We start from the raw sequence: 21,060 nt of genomic DNA on the forward strand, positions 1-21,060 counted from the left end.
GCAGCCATGAAATTAAAAGACGCTTAGTCTTGGAAGAAAAGTTATGACCAACCTAGATAGTATATTCAAAAGCAGAGACATTGCTTTGCCGACTAAGGTCCATCTAGTCAAGGCTATGGTTTTTCCTGTGGTCATGTATGGATGTGAGAGTTGGACTGTGAAGAAGGCTGAGCGCCGAAGAATTGATGCTTTTGAACTGTGGTGTTGGAGAAGACTATTGAGGGTCCCTTGGACTGCAAGGAGATCCAACCAGTCCATTCTGAAGGAGATCAACCCTGGGATTTCTTTGGAAGGAATGATGCTAAAGCTGAAGCTCCAGTACTCTGGCCACCTCATGTGAAGAGTTGACTCATTGGAAAAGACTCTGATGCTGGGAGGGGTTAGGGGCAGGAGAAGAAGGGGGCGACAGAGGATGAGATGGCTGGATGGCATCATAGACTCGATGGACGTGAGTCTGAGTGAACTCCGGGAGATGGTGATGGACAGGGAGGCCTGGCGTGCTGCAGTTCATGGGGTCGCAAAGAGTCGGACACGACTGAGCGACTGAACTGAACTGAAAGACGCTACATATTGTGTGAAAGTGAAAGTTGTTCAGTCATATCTGACTCTTTGCAACCCCATGGACTATGTAGTCCATGGAATTCTCCAGGCCAGAATACTGGAGTGGGCACCCTTCGCCTTCTCCAGGGGATCTTTCCAACCCAGGGATCGAACCCAGGTCTCCCGCATTGCAGGTAGATTCTTTAACCAGCTGAGCCACAAGGGAAGCCCAAGAACACTGGAGTGGGTAGCCTATCCCTTCTGAGTGGATCTTCCTGATTCAGGAATCCTGGGTCTCCTGCATTGCAGGTGGATTCTTAACCGAATGAGCTATCAGGGAAGACCTGCATACTGTATAGATAAGATTACCTACTCTAAATCTTTGGAATTTACTTTAGAATCACCCTTTGTCTTCAATTCTTTTGTTCTAAATCCTGTAGACTCAATGACCTCATCTTTTCCTTTGGAACGCTCACTGAAAGAAGCCAGATAAACCATAAAAAGTACATGCTAAGACACCTAGATAGATTTATCCATGTACATTCATTAAGCAGTAATAGTTTATTTAATTTTGTTTTGTTGCCCCTACAAGCTTTCTATTCACCTGAGCGCCTGAGGGAGATGTTTTATTACTATGGTTAATTTCATCTTCCTGAGTCTTCCTTACTCTGTTGTCCCTCATCCCCAATTAAAATTCCATTCTTTATGTGGAAGCCAAGGCAGAATTGAGAACATAAATCGTTAGCAATTTCACTAGTTAGACACAGGCCAGCTTATAATGGTGTATATGGGTCAACCACCAAATTTTAATATACAATCTCAGTTTTCAAAATACAGCCTCAGACTAATGACCATGTTAGTTGGAAATTAGGTTAGATTTGAGAATTTTTTGGAAATAATTACTGTGCTTTCTGTTCCCATTTTTGGGTACAGAGAGGAGGAGAGAATTGAGGATCTAATGATAAAATTCTGCCATTTACTGTTGCAACCCAGGGCTCATTTTATGAAAAGGCAAAGTGTCTAGGTGTGAAGCGAAAGATACCAGCCTTTCTTTAGTACTTGAAAGAAGTATTCAAATACAAACATCTTAGGGAATAGTAACATCTAAATCCTCAGTCAGTTAACAGAAAGATCAGATAACAGTAATGGAGGAGGCACAGGTCTGAGGCTCTGTGTGAGCCCTGGGGACATACAGGCAGAAAGAGCTACCCAGGGCACGTGTGTGCTTAAAGCTGGAGTCTGCCTGTCTTAGCATCTTAGTTCTATCTTGACTATGTGTGACCTATAAGGGACTGCCTTTCATTCTGAATTCCAGATAACAAAGCCTCTATTTTAGTGACTCAAGAGCCTTGCTACCAGGGGGTTGATATGCCTATTTGAAAGCTGCCAGCTCTTCTTTGTAACTAATTGTGAGAATGAATGAATCTAGTAGGGGACCACATCTGAGCTGCAGCTTCACATCTTTTAGCACGGAAGATGCCTCATCACAGGCACATGCAATACTTTCATGCAGAATTTAGGGGGTCACTCAACACTTGCAAGTAGCAGGGAACCACTTGCACCTGTAACACGGAGGCAACAAATTTGTTTCTATTCTATAAACCATTGCCATTTATACCTATGTCCACTTTTTCTAAAAAATATCTTCTTTCTGAATAGTTTGGCAGCATACAAAGTGAAAACTAAGTTAAGCTGCCTATAATAAATTGGGAGACATCATTACAAGAAGGGTGCATAATCCTACTGTATAGTACCAAACAGGGAATTGAAACATAGTCATAATGAAAAAAAAAATTAATATCCCTGCTATCATCCTAATTGTCTCATTTAATGAAAACCTCTTATGTGACCAAAAACAATCTCCATATGGTTCTTTAAATGCAAATAGAAGAGAAAAACCATTTATACTGAATAACAGTAATTGGACACAGCATAAGCATTTGCTCAATTCATCAAGCTTTCATCCCCAGATTTCATCCTCACTGGCCACTCAAACAGCAGAGCAGCTTTTAGGATAAACCAAGTCTGATTCACTTCCTAAAGAATAGGCAAAAGATGCTCATCATCATATCACCTCTGCCTCTCCACCACCCCCCCGACCAATGCCCCCCTCTATCCCCGTGCCTTCACATGAAAGGAAGCTGGTATGTGGAACCCAAGGGGAAAACATAAAGGCAGTTGAAAACATGCTGAGTTCCACCCTGTTGTGCCCTAAGGGTGGTGCATTAATTATTTTGGGCCAATTAATCTGGCAATAAAATTAATATTAATAGTTCTTCCTTTTGCTTATTCCATTATCTGGCTCCTGAAAGGGACTAGCAAGGATTCTTCCTTCTTTAGAAAATGGATGTAAGCCTTGGAGCCTTCAGGACCCCCAGTGAGCTGCCAAAAGGAATAAAGCCAGTTGTAGACTCTGTTTTCAGCTCTCCAGCTTCATTCATTATAAGCCTCTGACAATTGCTCATATTTGGCAGTGAATGGCAGTGAAAACTGCAAAAGCAAAGCTCAGATTTCTTTGAATGGGGATATAGCATGGAAAAATACGTCTCATTTAAAGTTCTTCTTCAATAACACTGAGATATTTTCAAGAATCCTGAGGAGAGAGGAGAAAGACCACTATTTGTTCCAAGATAAAAGACCATGGTACTAATCCTGAAGGGGGAAAGGGAGAAACAGTGATACTTTTCCATTTGAAAAATACTCAATGTGTTTAAATAAATCTTCACACATACTGAAAAGAAATAGTTAAGTACTTTATTAAAGGATTATTTAATGAATTAGTAAAATCCTCCCCATAATTTCATTTTCTCCAATTATGAAGACAGTAAAATCCAGGGATTCTGACTTTGTCAGCATTTGTACTACCGCTTGAGATAAACCCACGAAGAGAATGATTTCCACTATAAAGGGGCTTGGGCATGCCCATCTTTTCTGAAAATTACATTAACTTAAGGGATAGGGCTTCCCTGGTGGCTCAATGGTACAGAACCGACCTGCCAATGCAGGAGACGTGGGTTCAATCCCTGGGTCAGGAAGATCCCCTGGAGAAGGGAATGGCAACCCACTCCAGTATTATTGCCTAGAAGGTCCCATGAACAGGGGAGCCTGGTGGGCCATAGTCCCCGCTGTTACAAAAGAGTCAGACATGACTTAGTGACTAAAGAAAGAAGGGAAACTTAGTCCTTCAAAGACCAGTGCAAACTCACCCCTTGCATAAAAGGAATAGAATGCCCCTGTCACCGCTCCTGCAGCTTAGAGTGGGAGCACCACTTTGGTTCTCTGCTGCTGCTGCTAAGTCGCTTCAGTCTTGCCCGACTCTGTGCGACCCCATAGATGGCAGCCCACCAGGCTCCCTCATCCCTGGGATCCTCCAAGCAAGAACACTGGAGTGGGTTGCCATTTCCTTCTCCAGTGCATGAAAGTGGAAAGTGAAAGTGAAGTTGCTCAGTTGTGTCCGACTCTTCACGACCCCATGGACTGCAGCCCACCAGGCTCCTCCGTCCATGGGATTTTCCCGGCTGGAAAATCTGGAGTGGGGTGCCATTGCCTTCTCCGTTGGTTCTCTGGGAGGGGCAGAAACAGCTTCTCTCGCATATTGCCTTTAGGAGAAAAACCTGCCACTTACAAACTGTATATATGGTTTGTTCATGGCTAAACTGGCCCCAGGCTGTTTTCAGATTCGTATTAGTAGGCAGTTTCATGAGTCATTACCTTAACTGGGATGAAGCCTGAACACCCACCACTTGGCTGTGTTGGGTCTCTCTGGCTTCACACTGAGGGCTCTTCAAATTCAGACTCGGCAGAGGTCTACTGGGCCAGAACCAGAAAATGTGATTTGAGGTTTATCATACTTTGCCTCCAAGGACCTGTGTCATGAATTCTATCTCCCCATGTATTAATTTGCCTTAGAGTTATGAGGACTGCTTTTTTTTTTTGAAATGGCAGCCTCGCACTGTCTTTATTATTTAAAGGTTAAGGATGTGTTTTCTAACCGCTAGCCTGCAAAACCCAGACAGTTTCATTTGGTGTAATCCTAGCAAATCCCCCAACACAAGAGTGAAAATAAAGTCTCACGGGTCCTTGAGTGACCATACTTGGTAGTCTGCTGTGAAGCAGGCATTCTGTATATATTTTGTGATCACTTTTTCTTTTCTCCTCCTCTTTCCTTTACCCCCAAAGAAAGCTGGCACTGGGCCTGTTCCACTTTTAGTGAATTCTCAAGTTATTCAGAGATAGATTAATAAGCTGTCTTGTGACATTCCTCTGTCCTTCCCCACTGCCCTCTGGCCATTTCACTGCTCCTGTGCATCCAATTAACAGGGTGGGTAGAGGGAATAAAATGATATGACCTCAATGTGAGAAGATTCTGCTTCTCATTAGAGGTCCTGTTAAAAGATCTGGTGGAAAAACAAGTTATCATAGCACCACTGATCAGCCATGAGGCTTGAGAAATGTCATTTGCTTGCAGTTTCTACACCATCATCTAAAAACATTAACATCCAAAGTACAATTGAACACACAGCTGACCAATGAGCAATACCTTTCTCCAGCAGTACTTCAAAGAAGTATACTATTATGAGAAACTCTTAATAAAGTGTAATTTATCTACTCCATTTCATCTTGGAATCCTTTCTTCCATTCTGGCTGCTTCCCTTCTCCTCACCCTTTTGTATCTCATGCACTTTATCCAGCATCTGTTCCCATAGCAACTTGGTCACGCTGCTGTGTTTTCACAAGGATTTCTGGAATATGATCATCATGAAGTCTTAAAGAAGAATGACCTAATAGTAGAATTTCAGGTACTGAGGGGAAAGACAGGAATCTTCCATAATAATAGCTAAATTCTCTTTTGAGACCAGCTTTCAAAATCCTTTGATGCTTATTCATATCAATTCTATTAGGCAAGATTTTAAGGTCAAGTATACTATCCAAGGGCTTCCCTGGTAGCTCAGCTGGTAAAGAACCTGCCTGCAATGCAGGAGACCCTGGTTCAATTCCTCGGTTGGGAAAATCCCCTGGAGAAAGGCATGGCAACCCACTCCAGTATTCTTGCCTGGAAAATCCTCACGGACAGAGGATCCTGGTGGGTTACAGTCCATGGGGTTGCAAAGAGTCAGACGTGACTGAACGACCAAGCACAGCGCAGCATACTATCCAAAGAAAAAGATCGTGTCATTCATTCAGGGCAAATTTCTTGATTTTCCCAGAAGTAGAAAGTACGATGGAGAAGGCAATGGCAACCCACTCCAGCATTCTTGCCTGGAAAATCCCATGGACGGAGGAGCCTGGTAGGCTGCAGTCCATGGGGCCGCTAAGAGTCGGCATGACTGAGCGACTTCACTTTCACTTTTCACTTTCATGCATTAGAGAAGGAAACGGCAACCCATTCCAGTGTTCTTGTCTGGAGAATCCCAGGGATGGTGGAGCCTGGTTGGCTGCCGTCTATGGGGTCACACCGAGTTGAACACGACTGAAGTGACTTAGCAGTAGCAGCAGCAGCAGAAAGTACTATCCAGGTATATCTAACTGTAATTTTAAAAAGTATCATAAAAATACAAAATGCTATGAAAATTTAAATATGGGTGAGTACTTCTAGCTGAAGCAGTTAGTTTCTGATATTACTTAGTTTAGTTCTCAGCAAAGGTCCCTACCCTCTACTCCTATGTGATCAATTCTTTATTAGTCCCACCCACCTACCAATCAGCTGTGGCCAAGAGCACTTAAGTGGAGAATTATTGCAGCTGGATTTGTAGAATAAAAGTGCAATCTCAGCTCTGAAAATGCAGTAAGTATGGACTCTGAGTAATAGTTTGCTCACAGAATCTGTAATTGCAGCTGTTAACTATGACATTCTTTGCTGGGCTGTGTGGCTTATTTATCGTGATCCATATGCCAGGCAAGTTGCAAGGCCACCTGTGTTGCCTTACAGCACGCCCCCCCTCCAAACCCCCCGACATGTCTCACAGTCTAAGCCTTTAACTTACTAGTTCATGTATCTTCTTGCCTATTCAGATCTAAGCAGGCACTTGTTTGACAAAAAGGCAAATTATCATCAGTGACATTTGCATTTACTAAAAGGAGGAGAATGTTTTCACTGGCAACATGATAACAGCCACTGTTTCTCTCCACTCCGTTTGAAACGCTTCCTTTATGGTTTGAGGGCTGCTGCTGTACTAACTTTTCACTTTTGGAAATTGAAAGGAAGGGGAGAGTCAGGTAAAGATGCTATCACAAGACAGAGGTAGGTGAATTCCCTAACAGAAGAGTGACTCTTGTGATGATCTTTTGTGATACCAGGGTTGATGAAATCTCAAGCTACAGAACAGCCTTCTTACCCAGTTATATTGGCCTGTCGACAATGTCAGATTTCTGTGTTTTAACACACATTAATGATCACACTAGCAACAGATGATTATATAATGTAATAAGGACTCTATTATTTGTAACCCTAAGAGAGCAAGATCAGTGATTTCAGATTATGCAACAAGAAGTTTTAACAAATTAAATCTGAAAATATCCTTCACCTGTCACATGTTTCTTCCCATGCTGGAGAAGATATATATGTGTGTATGTATATATGTGTATATACATGTGTGCATATATGTATACACACGTACACATATATACGTATACACACACATATATATATAGATATACACACACACACTTTCATATATATATATTCAGGCTTCCCTGGAGGCTCAGATGGTGGTAAAGAATCCACCTGCAATGCAGAAGACCTGGTTTTGATCCCTGGGTAGGGAAGATCCCCTGGAGAAGGAAATGGCAACCCACTCCAGTATTCCTGCCTAGAGAATTCCACGGAGACAGGAGCCTGGTGTGTAATATGCTCTGTGGGGTTGCAAGAGTTGGACATGACTGAGTGACTAACACTTACTTACTAAAATTGACTGAAAATGGAGATTTTCTTGAAACTGTGGTAGAAACTTTCCAGAGTAGGTTGTTTGAATTTTGGATGTTAAGGACATTTTGGCTTTCCTAGAGAAAGGGTTTTCAAGGAGAAACAGAAGCAAACAAAAACAAACTGGCACACCAAATGTTCTTGTGTTTTGACCCTGACATTAGAGGGGACAGTGTGCCCCTGTGTAGCTGTTACTGCTCATTATAGCCGAGACACAAAAGGATGTCCACGTTAGTCTCCCAGTTTGAGATGCATTTTCCCTGCTGTACAAGGTCTGAAATTGATGACTTTGGAGGCAGTCCTTGTAGTTCTCATGTGTTTACTCTTAAGTGGAGAAAAAAATGAACAAGGCAGGGACATGCGCACGCTCATTTAGCAAATTAATGACAGCATCCATGGGCATGTTCATATTTTGTGGCAATTATTTTCTTGTAAATGGTGAATTAAAAATCATAAACTTATTGCCAGAATGGATTAGAGAGTTAATGTAGTTTGAATTCTATGAATTGCATCTGTAGAAAAAGTATTATAGGGGTGGTCAGTGATGTGTCGGGGGCAGACTTATATGAGCTGTAGAACCGGGATTGCTGCACAGAGATTTTGAGTGCCTGCCCAAAGTTCATTTCTTTTTTTTTTTTTTTAAGACCATATTCTATTCTCTGGGTAAGTTTTTCATACTTGTCCCCACACTGATCAGAAAGTGAAACTGTCACAGTCATGGTGTTCATGAGTTATACATGACACATCTCACCCTTTATCAAAGCTGCTGGGAAAAAGTCAACCTAATTTTTTCCCTCCTGTACACGCATACATTTTTGTATTCTCTCATTTTCAATATCTGCCTTTTCAAGAATGTGTTCTTCTCGGGCCTGTCTCTGTCAATTCCGTTTTCTCTTGATTTTCCTCTCTGACTGCTCTCTAGTTGGCCCCTGCATTCTTGGATTCTGGATCTCTTTGAAACAGGGAATGGCCCTCTACCCTTTCTCGGCAGACATCTACCTGCCTTGCAGAGAAGAGAGAGGCAGGTAAGATGTCTATAAAAACAAAGAACAAAAAATGGAAATGACAGAGTAGGCCAAACAGTAAGAAAAATAAGGCTTTGTCTCCAGAGTGGAGTGGGTGAGGGACACAAAGGGAAGGGAAAGCAAAGGCGCTGGCAAAACTGGTTCTCTTTTCATTCTGGGCCTGCGAGGTGGGTAAGGCGACAGGATACGCGATTCGTCAGTGCCTTTTCCCTGCCATTCCTCAAGCTGAGCCCAACGCTGCCTCCTCATCAGTGCTGCTCTGAATAGACTCACCCCTGCTTTTTCTCCTCAAAGTAAGACAGTCCCTTAATGAATCTCTCTAGTTTACTTTCAACTCAACCACAACATTAGCCCAGTAACGACTAACGGTTGGTTTAAGCAGCAGACTCACAGGAGGGGCCCACGTAATCTTTTGCCTATTTTAAAGCCCTCTGCCTTCAGACCTGGGAAGTATCATCTCAAACTTCCTTTTTTATATTCAGGCACCCAGTTCTTCAGGCTGAGCATATCCTTTGTTATTGCTTAGTTGCTAAGTCATTCCTGACTCTTTTGCAATCCATGGACGCAGCCTGCTAGGTTCCTCTGTCCATGGGATTTCCCAGACAAGAATACTGGAGTGGATTGCCATTTCCTTCTCCAGGAGATCTTCCTGACCCCAGTGATTGAACTCAGGTCTCCTGCATTGGCAGGCAGATTCTTTACCACTGGGCCTCCAGGAAAGCCTGAGCATATCCTTACTAGGGGTTAAATAATGCTTAAGGTTACCCTAGTAGGGAGAGGAGGTGTGAGAAACCTGCTTCTTGGTTTCAAGACTCTGAGCTCCCTCACCAGTACCAAGACAACACAGTCTAAACCCCCACAACGGCAGCCCAGTTAGCAAACTTGTAGATGGGATCAGGACCAAAGTAAGACTTTCCCATGACATCCCCAAAGGTGGAGTGTGGTGGCGGGAATGGTCACACACACTTGTCGTATTTTTGCTCTTCTCCCACTTCCTTGGCCAAATGCCACATGAAATATGGCCAGAGGAATCCATAACAGATATCAGGGCCTGGAAACTACATGGATATACCCAACCCATTCTATTTTTCAAGTTCATTTAGTAAAATCCTCTTTTAGCAGTTGCCCCCAGTTACCTGTTGATGCTGTTTTTCTGTGCTAACATCTGCCAGTCCTTGCCTTTGGCATTGGGGGTGTCAAACGTAGCACAAATCCGCTGTCTGATGGAGTAGGGGATTTTGAAGGCTTTGGGGCCAGTCTGTGCAGGAAAAGTGCTGTCCTCTTGTGCAAAGAAAGTGATGGTCTCTCTTTCACTCTATAAACAAAACAAAGAAAACAGGATCAGAGCTAAGTAGCAGCATTGCTGATCAACACTCTTGTTTTTTTGAGAAAAGCTGTGTTAACACATATGCAAAGAATGCTCGCCCGTGATGGAGTCTACAAAATACATGGACAAGCTCTCTCTCTTCTAACATAGTAAATAATGTCTCTAGTAGCTTAGTAAATTGTCAACTGGAGATTTACAGCAGGCTCTTCCACTCAGGGGAGTCACAATCTTCAGCTTCCTATATCCAAGGAGGTCTCAGCTGAGAATATCATTAGATTTTTAAAAATATTCTCAATGTAAGAAAAAAAAATTTAGAATCAGTCGGAAGAAGGTACCCGGTGACAGATTTCACTTCATTGTAAGGAGACCTTCTGAAAGTCAGAGCTGATCAGAGAATGGGCTGATCATAGGAGCTGGCTGGGAAGCCTCATGTCAGGAAAGCTACAAGGGGGAACTGATTGTATGTTGATCATTTTCAAGTTTGTGTTTCTCCCAATCCTAACATGTGATTCTATAGTAAATATTTTGGTCTTGTTTCAGAATGAAATTGCTTTGGTAAAATAGGAGGCAGCCATGAGTCAGTGATGAGATGTGCATTAGCTGGTGGAGTGGTCCAGGCTGGAGAGCTCCCGCTTGCTGGAATGCCCACTCTTCTGACTTAGAGCTGTCCAGTGAGGATTTGTTATTTCAGTGCATCATGGCAGTTAGTTCATCATATCCAATGTGAAATTACACATCTATCCATCACGTTGGAACAGTTGCTGAAAGTTTCATAGGGACTAACAGAATTTTAAGGCCTGACGAGTATTCTGAATCACTCCTATGATTATGATGGATTATAAGGCAACAGGAATTCTTCAGATATGACTAACATCCCTAATCAGTTGATTATGAATTGACTAAGAGATTTTGCTGAGTGGACCTGACCTAATCAAGTAGCCCTTAAGAGAGAAAAGATATAGCTCTTATCCACAAGTATCTCTCCTGGTGGCTTGGAAGAAAGCAAACAGCCATGCTGTGAACTGCCTATGGTTGGGAGCTGGGGTTGGGGATATGTGGCTAGGACCTGAGAGTGTTCCCTGTGAGTGAACCCTGTCTAACAGCCAGTAAGAAAAAGGGGACTTCAGTCCTACAATCCAAAGGACCTGAATTTGTCAACAACCCTAATAAACATAGAAAAAACCCTCTGAGCTCTAGATGAGAATATGTTCCCACCACCACCTTGACCTCGGCCTTGTGAGATCCTGATCAGAGAAACCAGTTAGGCCATGCCTAGACTTCTGCCCTACAAAAAATCTGGGGCAATAAATGGGTGTTTTTTTTCTGATAAACGTGTGGTAATTTGTTATGCAACAAAAGAAAACCAATACAAAGGGAAATTAAAACACAAATCTGAGGTTGGGTAAAGGGACTAGTTCAGTTCAGTCGCTCAGTCATGTCCAACTCTTTGAGACCCCATGAATCACAGCACGCCAGGCCTCCCTGTCCATCACCAACTCCCGGAGTTCACTCAGACTCACGTCCATTGAGTCAGTGATGACTTCCAGCCATCTCATCCTCTGTCGTCCTCTTCCCCTCCCGCCCCCAATCCCTCCCAGCATCAGAGTCTTTTCCAATGAGTCAACTCTTCACATGAGGTGGCCAAAGCACTGGAGTTTCAGCTTTAGCATCATTCCCTCCAAAGAAATCCCAGGGCTGCTCTACTTCAGAATGGACTGACTAGTTGGATCTCCTTGCAGTCCAAGGGACTCTCAAGAGTCTTCTCCAACACCACAGTTCAAAAGCATCAATTCTTTGGCGCTCAGCCTTCTTCACAGTCCAACTCTCACATCCATACATGACCACAGGAAAAACCATAGCCTTGACTAGACGGAAAATAGGTTGCCAATAGTTGGCAAAGTAATGTCTCTGCTTTTGAACATACTATCTAGGTTGGTCATAACTTTTCTTCCAAGGAGTAAGCGTTTTTTAATTTCTGTTTAAACCCCAAGAAACTCTCCTTTGCATTAGGAACTTGTCAATTTGTGCTGACCTTTCATGCCCTTCCTGAACTGCCCCGTGACCTTCCCCTGATGCTTTTCCTGAAACTTACACATCTTCCTACTGTGGACATCACAGCCACAGTAGCACTTCTCTGCTAGTGTCCAGGCTCACACAGCTATATGACTTCAGGCTTGGTGAGTTTTATATCTTCAAAAATCTGTTAACTGAGGAAACTTGTTCATGCAAAGGTCTTATTAAAGAATTATATGGTTTTTCTGTAAACATTTAGGACAGTGACCTTTGGGGGGCTGTGTTTTGGAATCCAGTGCCTTAACCCAGCATTCCCACAGAGCATCTCAGAAGATGTTCCAAGAAAGAGCGGTCCCATGGTCAGCTATATCTGAGAAATGCGACATAGTATATCTTGTTCTTGGAAATTAAAAATACACGTTACCAGATTCAATAAATTCTACTTGTTTTAGTTTTAATCCCTGGACCGTTAAAGAACAATGCTCATCCAAATTCTTCCAGTTTTTGAGTTAGCATAAACAGAAAAAGTGTGGTTTTCAGAGTCAAAAAGGTCTTGCTTTGAGGTACAAGTTTCCATTTTCTAGCTCAGTGACCTTGGGTACTACTGGACTTCCCCCAGGCTCCTAAACAGTCTCTAGCATTTTTAAAATAGACTCCACAGAGGTTATAAACTTTGGTAGAAGTCACCCAGATAGATGTTACCAGAGCTGAAACTAGAATTCTGATACACTAACACCTTTACCAGGACTTACTTCACTACACTACCCTGCATAATAATAGCTACCAAGAACCCACAGGGCAGAGTGGTTCGGAAAAATGCTGAGTGATATTAGCATTTACTTCAAGAATTAAAAGTAGGACTTCAGGAACTTACTTACAGAACAGAAAAGAGACTCAGAGAACGAATTTATGGTTGCTAGGGGGAAGAATCAGAGAAGGCAATGGCGACCCACTCCAGTACTCTTGTCTGGAAAATCCCATGGACGGAGGAGCCTGGTGGGCTGCAGTCCATGGGGTCGCTAAGAGTCAGACACGACTGAGCGACTTCACTTTCACGTTTCACATTCATGCATTGGAGAAGGAAATGGCAACCCACTCCAGTGTTCTTGCCTGGAGAATCTCAGGGACGGGGGAGCCTGGTGGGCTGCTGTCTATGGGGTCGCACAGAGTCGGACACGACTGAAGCGACTTAGCAGCAGCAGCAGGGGGAAGAATGGGGGGAAGAGATAGGTGGGAGTTTGGGATGGACATGTACACACTGCTATATTTAGAATGGACAACCAGCAAGTACCTACTAAGGAGCACAGGGAACTCTGCTCAACGTGATGCGGCAGCCTGGATGGGAGGGGAGTTTAGGGGAGGATGCATACATGGCTATGTATGGCTGAGTTCCTTTGCTGTTCATCTGAAATTATCACAGCATTGTTAATTGGCTATACTCCAATGTAAAATAGGATGTTTAAGTTAAAAAAAAGGACTTAAAAAATAAAGATTAACAAAAAAAGAGTAAGAGGACTTCATTTGAGTTGACCTTGAAGGATGGGTAGCTGTTGAATGAACGGAAATTGACTGGATAAGTGCTTATTTCTGGCAGAGTAGCCAGTTCCTTTCCGATATTTAAGATGTTTATAAAATAAACTACCTCAGACTTCTTACTGCATAAAATAGGTTGCAAGATATACCATTTTTTATCATGGTATGTAAAATTTCTTTTCACTTTTAATAATGCAGATCAAGTGGGAATAGTTTCTTTAAATATTTCCTGACTTAAGGCAGGAAAATGTCCTTAAGATGAGGAGTAAAAACCACAGGGAGAATGAAAGGAGTTCTCTATGAGATAATATGGTAGTTGTCGTTGTAAAAATGGCACTGAAGAGTGATAACATGTGAAAAGGTGGCTTGCCAATGGAATGGGGTATCCATGCCAAAACATGACAAGAGATAGACGCCCTCATGGCATCTATGATTGGACCAATTCAACCAAGCTCTGTCTTTCCTGTTGGCAGAAGAAAGACCACCTCAATACATAAAGTCTTCTGGAAAAAATGGACAGAGTGGTATGATTTGAGGGTGAATAAAATATTACATGAGACTTCTAAAAATAAGTATTTTTTTCTGCTTAGTACACTTTAATAAACGGGCCCCCCTGTCCCTCAAAGTTTTGAAATGTAAATATTTCCCAAGTGTACGGATGACACTTTACATAACATTTGTGATGCATTCTAAAAGACATCTGGGCCAACTAAGAAGAATCCAGTGGCTCCGTCTTCTGATGGTTTAAATTAAATATGCAGAGGAACAGTAGATTTTCATGCTGTGCACATAAGAGATAAGCTGCTGCTACCTGGTTAATGCAGGAGCTGTAAATCAGGGAGGAATTCCAAATATTCTGTCGACTTTGTAACAGACAAATCATCCCCCACCACTTTTGGAAGACAGATAAGAGCATTGCTTGAAGGGAAAATTTTAACATGCAAGATTCCCATTTTAAGTTGTTCCTACCAAAAGAAAGATTCTTTAATATTGTTATATTAATAAGGAATGAGGAAATAAATGACTTGGGGATTCTTCCCTTCTGTTCAATATTAGCCAAATTATTTCCCTTCAGTCCACGGGGCTTCCCTGGTGGCTCAGACGGTAAAGAATCCACCCGCAATGTGGGAAACCTGGGTTTGATCCCTGGGTCAAGAAGATCCCCTGGAGGAGGGCATGGCGAGCCACTCCAGTATTCTTGCCTGGAGAATCCCCATGGACAGAGGAGCCTGGTGGGCTACAGTCCATGGGGTTGCAAAGAGTCAGACACAACTGATTGACTAAGCACACAGAACACACACCAGTTTTAAGACTGGCAATACTGTTGCTTTATAGAGTATCAATTAGTGATCATCATTAGGTGATTTAGTTGAGTTAATTTAAGGAGAACCAACCTGCTTCTAAAGACTGACATAATAATGGCCACTCTAAAGAACAGAAAAGATATATTACCTTAATCACTGAAATACTTTTTAAATTTGAGTGATATAAATGATTATGTTTGGAAAGCCATTTAGATAAGAGGCATGAAGGGACATGATGGATGTGGGGCTGAGCAGAAAGAACCAAATGTCTTCAAATGAAGACGCTCACTGCATTAATTAATTTAAAATCAATGTTTATACACACACACACACACACACATATATATATGTATCTTTTATCTCATGGTTCTATTGTAAATTAGGGTAGGAAGGAGGAGCTCTGAGCCTAGATATGTGGGAATTTTTTTTGGGGGGGTGGATATTTAAGTACATATTTCAAAGACATCTGTTGGAAGCTTCAAAGTTTTACTTCTATTATTTTTATTAATCAATGATGGCCTATTACTAACTTATTAAAGCCACCTAACAGAATCTTTCTGCATTAGTGTAGTGACCATGAAATATGATGCATTTTAACAATTTATCTATTATTGTTGCCTCACTGATTGATATAGACCCATGTCTTGAATATATCCTGCCTCACTCCAAGTATTCACAACTTTCTCAGAACTTTATCTTCATTTACTTTGAACCGTCTACCATAAAAACCAAATCATTTTTAGGGAGAAGATGTTTTTTAATCCCAGATATACCACCAGATGTGTGTTTTCCCAGCGATGAGACAGTCCCAGGGTTGGAAGGACCTTGAGTGATCATTCAGTCAAGACATCCTTTTGCAAACAGACCTCTATGTAGGGAATCAATCCTGTTCCTGAAGATCAGCAGAATGAATACTTAATTCCAGCCCAACAGACAAACAGGTGCATCTCATTCTTCTTCAGTCTTGAGGAAAGAACCTTCTAATTTTCATCTACTTAGACTTAGGGAAAAATGCTGATGTTGCAATGTTTGTCACTACTGCCTAAGCCCTTAAAGAGGGGGCTTGTATTATGGACAAGGCCTATGGTTAGGACTAAGAAATTAAACCCCCTTGATTGGGATCCGGATGTAGTACTGAATAGAAAGCCAGACTTTGATCTTAAAGTCAAGTGTCTCAGCTGGGAAGTCTGGCTACTCATCTGGTTCACTCTGTGATCTTGGATAAGAAGGCTGACTTCCTTGAGATTGTTTAAAATTGTGACGGTATAACACTAACCTACAGAATTCTGACCATTATACATGAAAGCATATGAAATAGGACCTGAGATATAGTGGCTTTTAAAAATTAATTTTCTTCTGACATTGAAAATGATGGTCAGTGAGATCTGCCTAAGAAATAGTTTGGTAGAAAGAAATGTGGATGAACTGGGCCAAAATTCAGCAGGGACACTTAAAATTATTAATGAAACGATTCTCATAGGATCAAACAATTTAATAAAGCTTCTAAAGTGCAGCAGCCTACAAATCAGATAGCTGTAGTCCAACACTGAATATCTAAATATTATTCTTATACTTTTGCCTCCTTTTATCAAGAAAGATGGTGATGTCATGTTCTTTAAGGCTTTCCAAAGTGCCTGTAAACTTTGCGAAGCATCAGAATGGGAGAGTCAAGAAGATTAACTTTATTAGCTCATTTTCTCTCCATGAACTTTTAGAGTTTATTTAAGCAAGATGCAAAGGTACCAGGATGTAGTATCAACCTTTCCTTTTACACAAACATCTTATAATAGCTGAAACTGATTTTCAGTATCTGGATGCCTTAGAAAGTAAAAAACCTTTTAAACCTGGAATTCTTTTGTTGACCTGTTAACAGATATTTATGGAAATTTTCATCAGTGGCACCTTTATGTCCTGCCTTTCACTCTTCATTCTGAAATGCAGCTCTTCTCAGAGTTGCTTTTTGTTTTAGAACTAACTCCCATACGATTTGTGTTTTAGTTTGAAATGTATTGTGTTAAAAATGCCATGACCGTTCAAAAAAGAGACGCTAAATATATCTCGCCTGAGGTTTCTGCATCTACCTTCCCCACGAGGACTACCTTAGCGCACAGTGCTAATAGGCAATAACGGATGCAAATATGGTAGAAACATTTCAGTTAAAACAGCTATCAGTTTTGAGGCACACTCCTTTGGAAAGCCATCGCACTTCAGAGGGAACGATTTGGGGGAATTAGCAACGCTCATTTTGCATAAACAATGAAATGCAGTGAGAATGGAGAGAAGTGGTGATGCTATGCAGCCTACATGTTTCGAGAAAAATCAAAACCTGAGACTGGTACAGATACAAAAGGTGTTAAACCTTCTGCTAAGCGTGAACGGATGAACATGTCTTACTTACATATGGAGACACAAAAGTTATGTGTATGTATGTATATATGTTGATGTTTAGTCACTAAGTCCTGTCTGACTCTGCAATTCCCTGGACTGGAGCCCACCAGGCTCCTCGGTCCATGGGGTTTCCCAGGCAAGAATCCTGGAGCGGGTTGCCATTTCCTTTCTCCAGGGGCTCTTTCTGGCCCAGGAATCAAGCCTGCATTTCCTGCAATGGCAGGTGGACTCTAACAAAGCCACCAGGGAAGCCCATATGTGTATATACATGTACATGTTCTAAGATGAACAAAACAGTGTGTGTGTGTTTTTCTAAACTAGCCAGGGATTACCTTGAAATTGCTAAATAAGGTGTCATCAGCTCCCGATTCTGCTCTTCAACTACTCTCCCCTGCTGAAATACCCATTCAGGAGGAAAGGCCATAGTCTGCTCAATCAGCTGAAGCTCAGAGCCGTGGAGTCATTCAGTGGCTTAGGGCCAATCAAAGCCATGGCAGCGCACAAGTTCCTGAGCGGCTTCTCCTTTGATTCCCATTCTAACTCTGCCCTTGAGTAGTCATGTGACCCTGAACAAGGTCTTATCCCTTTTTGCACTATGCCCTTACTTTGGAGAGTGAGATTATTATCCATCCTGTCTCATTGTACTGATGAAATCTAGGCTTCATGGAAATGGGAATGTGTAGAACCCTGATCCTAGAGGGTATCAAAAAATTATAAGACAGTAAGGAAACAAAGCCTTGAAAATGTAATAACAGATGGGGAAACTGACTTCCAGAAACTCATCAGAACTGGCAGAAAAGCAGCCCAATGGTGACCTTGTGTTTTCTTATGGTATGTGTCTCAATTCAATAATGAATCTCAGCTGATTCCAGGTCTACCATGAACTGTTCGATTGGTTGTGGTTTTGTGTATAAAAAGCCCTGGACCAGTTCCTTCCCCAAAGGCCCCTTCGCAGAGCCTATGCTCTAATGGGTTATGTTTCCAGGTCCAGTTCAATTCTTCAGCCTGCGAAAAAGTTGATTTTCCCTTATCAGTAATGAGGATTGAAAGAGTGAGTGCATTTTGAATCTCTTTCATGGTATACATATAGCACAACTAAGATAGGTATATAATGGGCTTTAGAAACAGGTCAAGTGACCTGGAGACCAAGGACTCACCTCGAGGATTGACGTCTGCACTTGGAGGATCTGTTCATGGCCTTTGAGCTGCCGGATGCAGATTTTGCAGGACAGCTGGGTGGTGGTGGGCGTGTAGCGCTCCAGGGAGAAGGCACAGTGCAGGGGCTGCCGGTTACTGCACCACACGCGGGAGAATGGGACTTCCTGTAGGGGACAGAGGGGAGAGGAGAGGGCTGGGGTGTGCAGAGCCCGGCTGAGAGGAGCGGGGCGCAGGACAGACCTAATCACAATAATTAGGATGATCATGATGATGGGGATGGCAGCAGAGATAATTGCCTGAGCAACTCTGGTGGAACTGTTGTAGAAATAATGTCCTAGCATATGCCAGGCAGCACAAAAGTAATTAATGTCAATTCCAATTGATAACATTCGAATTCCAAAACCACACTGCAAGAGCTCAGATTTCACTTGGTGACACACACAATGAGAAAGAAGACCATCAAAAGTTAATCACCATGTTTTTCCACGACAAAAGATTCTTTAGACGGCTCCTATGGGAGGATTCCTAGTAGAAGCCTACTCTTTGCTACCTAAGCCCAGGGTAGGATGTTATCATCTCATGTACATGAAAATTATGAAGAAGTGACTGGCCAGAACTTATGCCCATACCATAGCCTCATGCTGAACTGTATAAGCATAATATTGCTATATATCCAGCATAAAAATTATGCCTACTGCAGGATCACACACACACACACTCACACTCACTCACACACCAGAGACACCTACTGTAGGATCACAAACACACACACAGACACACACACACACCAGAGACACAAACACAACAGGTTAGCCCAGAACAATCTATTTTGTCAGTTCCTCATTCATCCAATTCATCCACTCTACAGTTATATGTACAATGCCTTCTAATAACCAGACACTGTACTAGATAAACAATAAAGGAATAGTAAGAATTTAGGTCTGGTCTCCACTTCACAGGGACTTACAATCGAGTGGCAAAAGCCATTTCACTAAATGAGGGTGGGGGGGGAGTTATAAAACCTATATTCTTCCTTTCCCCATGACCAGCCAGTGCTGGCCACCAACTGTCTCGGGCATGTGGGTTTATATTACTGTGAAGTGGAGGTCAGTCAGTCACTGATATTCTTCCATCTACCAGAAAGTCTTTCCCTCCTGCTGGAATCAGGCTGTGGTCCTTGGCAATGACCTCGTATTCCCAGCCTATAGTAAACTGCATCTCACTTCTTTCTCTTTCCCTTGACTCATTAATTTGCTCTTTTACCTGTCACTACAAACACAATTTTCTCCAATATTGCTGCTGAAAGGTGGAAAAAGATGGATCAAGTCTGGAGCTTTGATTCTCTGAAATGTGACTGGTGATGGTGTCAGCAGGAGTTACGAGACTACAAGCCATGTTCAGAATTCAATTTACCCACTTTAAGGAACCAAGAGTTCCCTGGTTATCCCTGAGCTTCAAGCTATACACTTTCAAGTTTCTTCTTTTTTCTCTGTAGGAAGTCTCAAGGATCCTGATTTCTGGGTACTTGCTAGGAGGGATCAGCAGGGAGAGATGGAGTTTAGATTGTTGAAGACTTGAGTATAGGAGAGCCAGTTTTGGGAAATAGGAGAGAAAGAAATCAGACATTAACCCCTACCACACATCCCAGCAAGGGATGCAGGGGTGTTGTTTCAATTGTTTGTTCTTAAACTTGAAGCAAGGGAAAGGCAATGGACTAAGGACTCAAAGGTCTATATGTTGACGCTGCAGCTGACTTTATCCCTGTGCAGAATGTGGGCCATTAGGAAGAAGGCAACTCTCTCCCATCCTCAGTTCTCCCCTACACAGACAGAACTAGAAGTCGGAAAACTACATTTCACGGCCCTCGCCAGCAGGGAGTTCACATTTCCATTCTGCCAATGAGAGGTACGTGTTTTAAATTTGGAAGGAAGGGAAGGAGCAGACATGGTTTCTGTTCCTCTGGTACCAGCAAGCAAACCTCAAGGGTTCTGCAGGTTTGCAGGGGCTTCTGAGAACTGTCTGCTTCAGGGTTGTGGTGGTTTCCCGAAATCATGGAACTTGCTGATTTCCTCGTATCTCTGGGGGCTTTCTCTGACTTGGGCTCTCCCAGGTTTTCCAAGGGTTTTATAAGCACATCAATCCCTTGATTAAAATATTTTTTTCTTGACCCAAACCATTCTCCAGTGAAACACCAGTGGGTTGGAAGTAGTCTTTTGAGAAACTAAGATGAGCTGGGTATGCCGGAAGGTTCACTAGTCTTTTCCCACAGAGTGGCTGTTGTAGGGCAAATGCTGGGAGAAGCATGAAGCTAACGGTCACCAAGGAAACCCATGGCTGGGGCACAGCTTGCTCATATACCAGCAAGACAGCAGCACAGAATCAGTGAATGGTACCTCTTTCCCACTTTCTTCCTAAACAGAGACCTAATTATGAGCTCTTCTCTTTCCCTCCTAGCAACAGAGAGCACTGCTGATTGGTGGTGAAAGTGAAGTCGCTCATTGTGTGTTCAAATCTTTGCGAACCCATGGACTGTAGCCTACCAGGCTTTCTCTGTCCATGGGATTTTCCAGGCAAGAGTACTGGAGTGGGTTGCCATTTGCTTCTCTGGGGATCTTCCCGACACAGGGATTGAACCCAGGTCTCCTGCATTGCAGGCAGACCCTTTACCCTCTGAGCCACCAGGGAAGCCTGATTGGTGGGCCTTCCAGCAAACTTGAGAGGAAGTCATTCCCTAAAACACTCAAAAATGACTGTCCAGCTGGACCAAATTCTATACCAGATACTTCTATACTATACACGGTCCGCCATTTCTCCTTGCTGTCTAATCTGATTCCTGCTGCGTCCTGGTTC

General features: G+C 42.6%; 1 protein-coding gene across 1 annotated transcript in view; it reads right to left on the reverse strand.

The window, feature by feature from the left end:
- UNC5D (unc-5 netrin receptor D) overlaps positions 1–21,060 on the reverse strand; it is a 631,871-nt gene that overhangs the window by 6,272 nt on the left and 604,539 nt on the right. The window contains exons 15-16 of the mRNA XM_018042118.1: positions 18,210–18,374; positions 9,624–9,802 (exon numbers count right to left, since the gene is read on the reverse strand). Of these exons, the coding sequence (XP_017897607.1) occupies positions 9,624–9,802; positions 18,210–18,374 (344 nt within the window). The remainder of the gene's footprint in view (positions 1–9,623; positions 9,803–18,209; positions 18,375–21,060) is intronic.

Source organism: Capra hircus, chromosome 27, assembly GCF_001704415.2.
Source record: "Capra hircus breed San Clemente chromosome 27, ASM170441v1, whole genome shotgun sequence".
NCBI lineage: Eukaryota > Metazoa > Chordata > Mammalia > Artiodactyla > Bovidae > Capra > Capra hircus.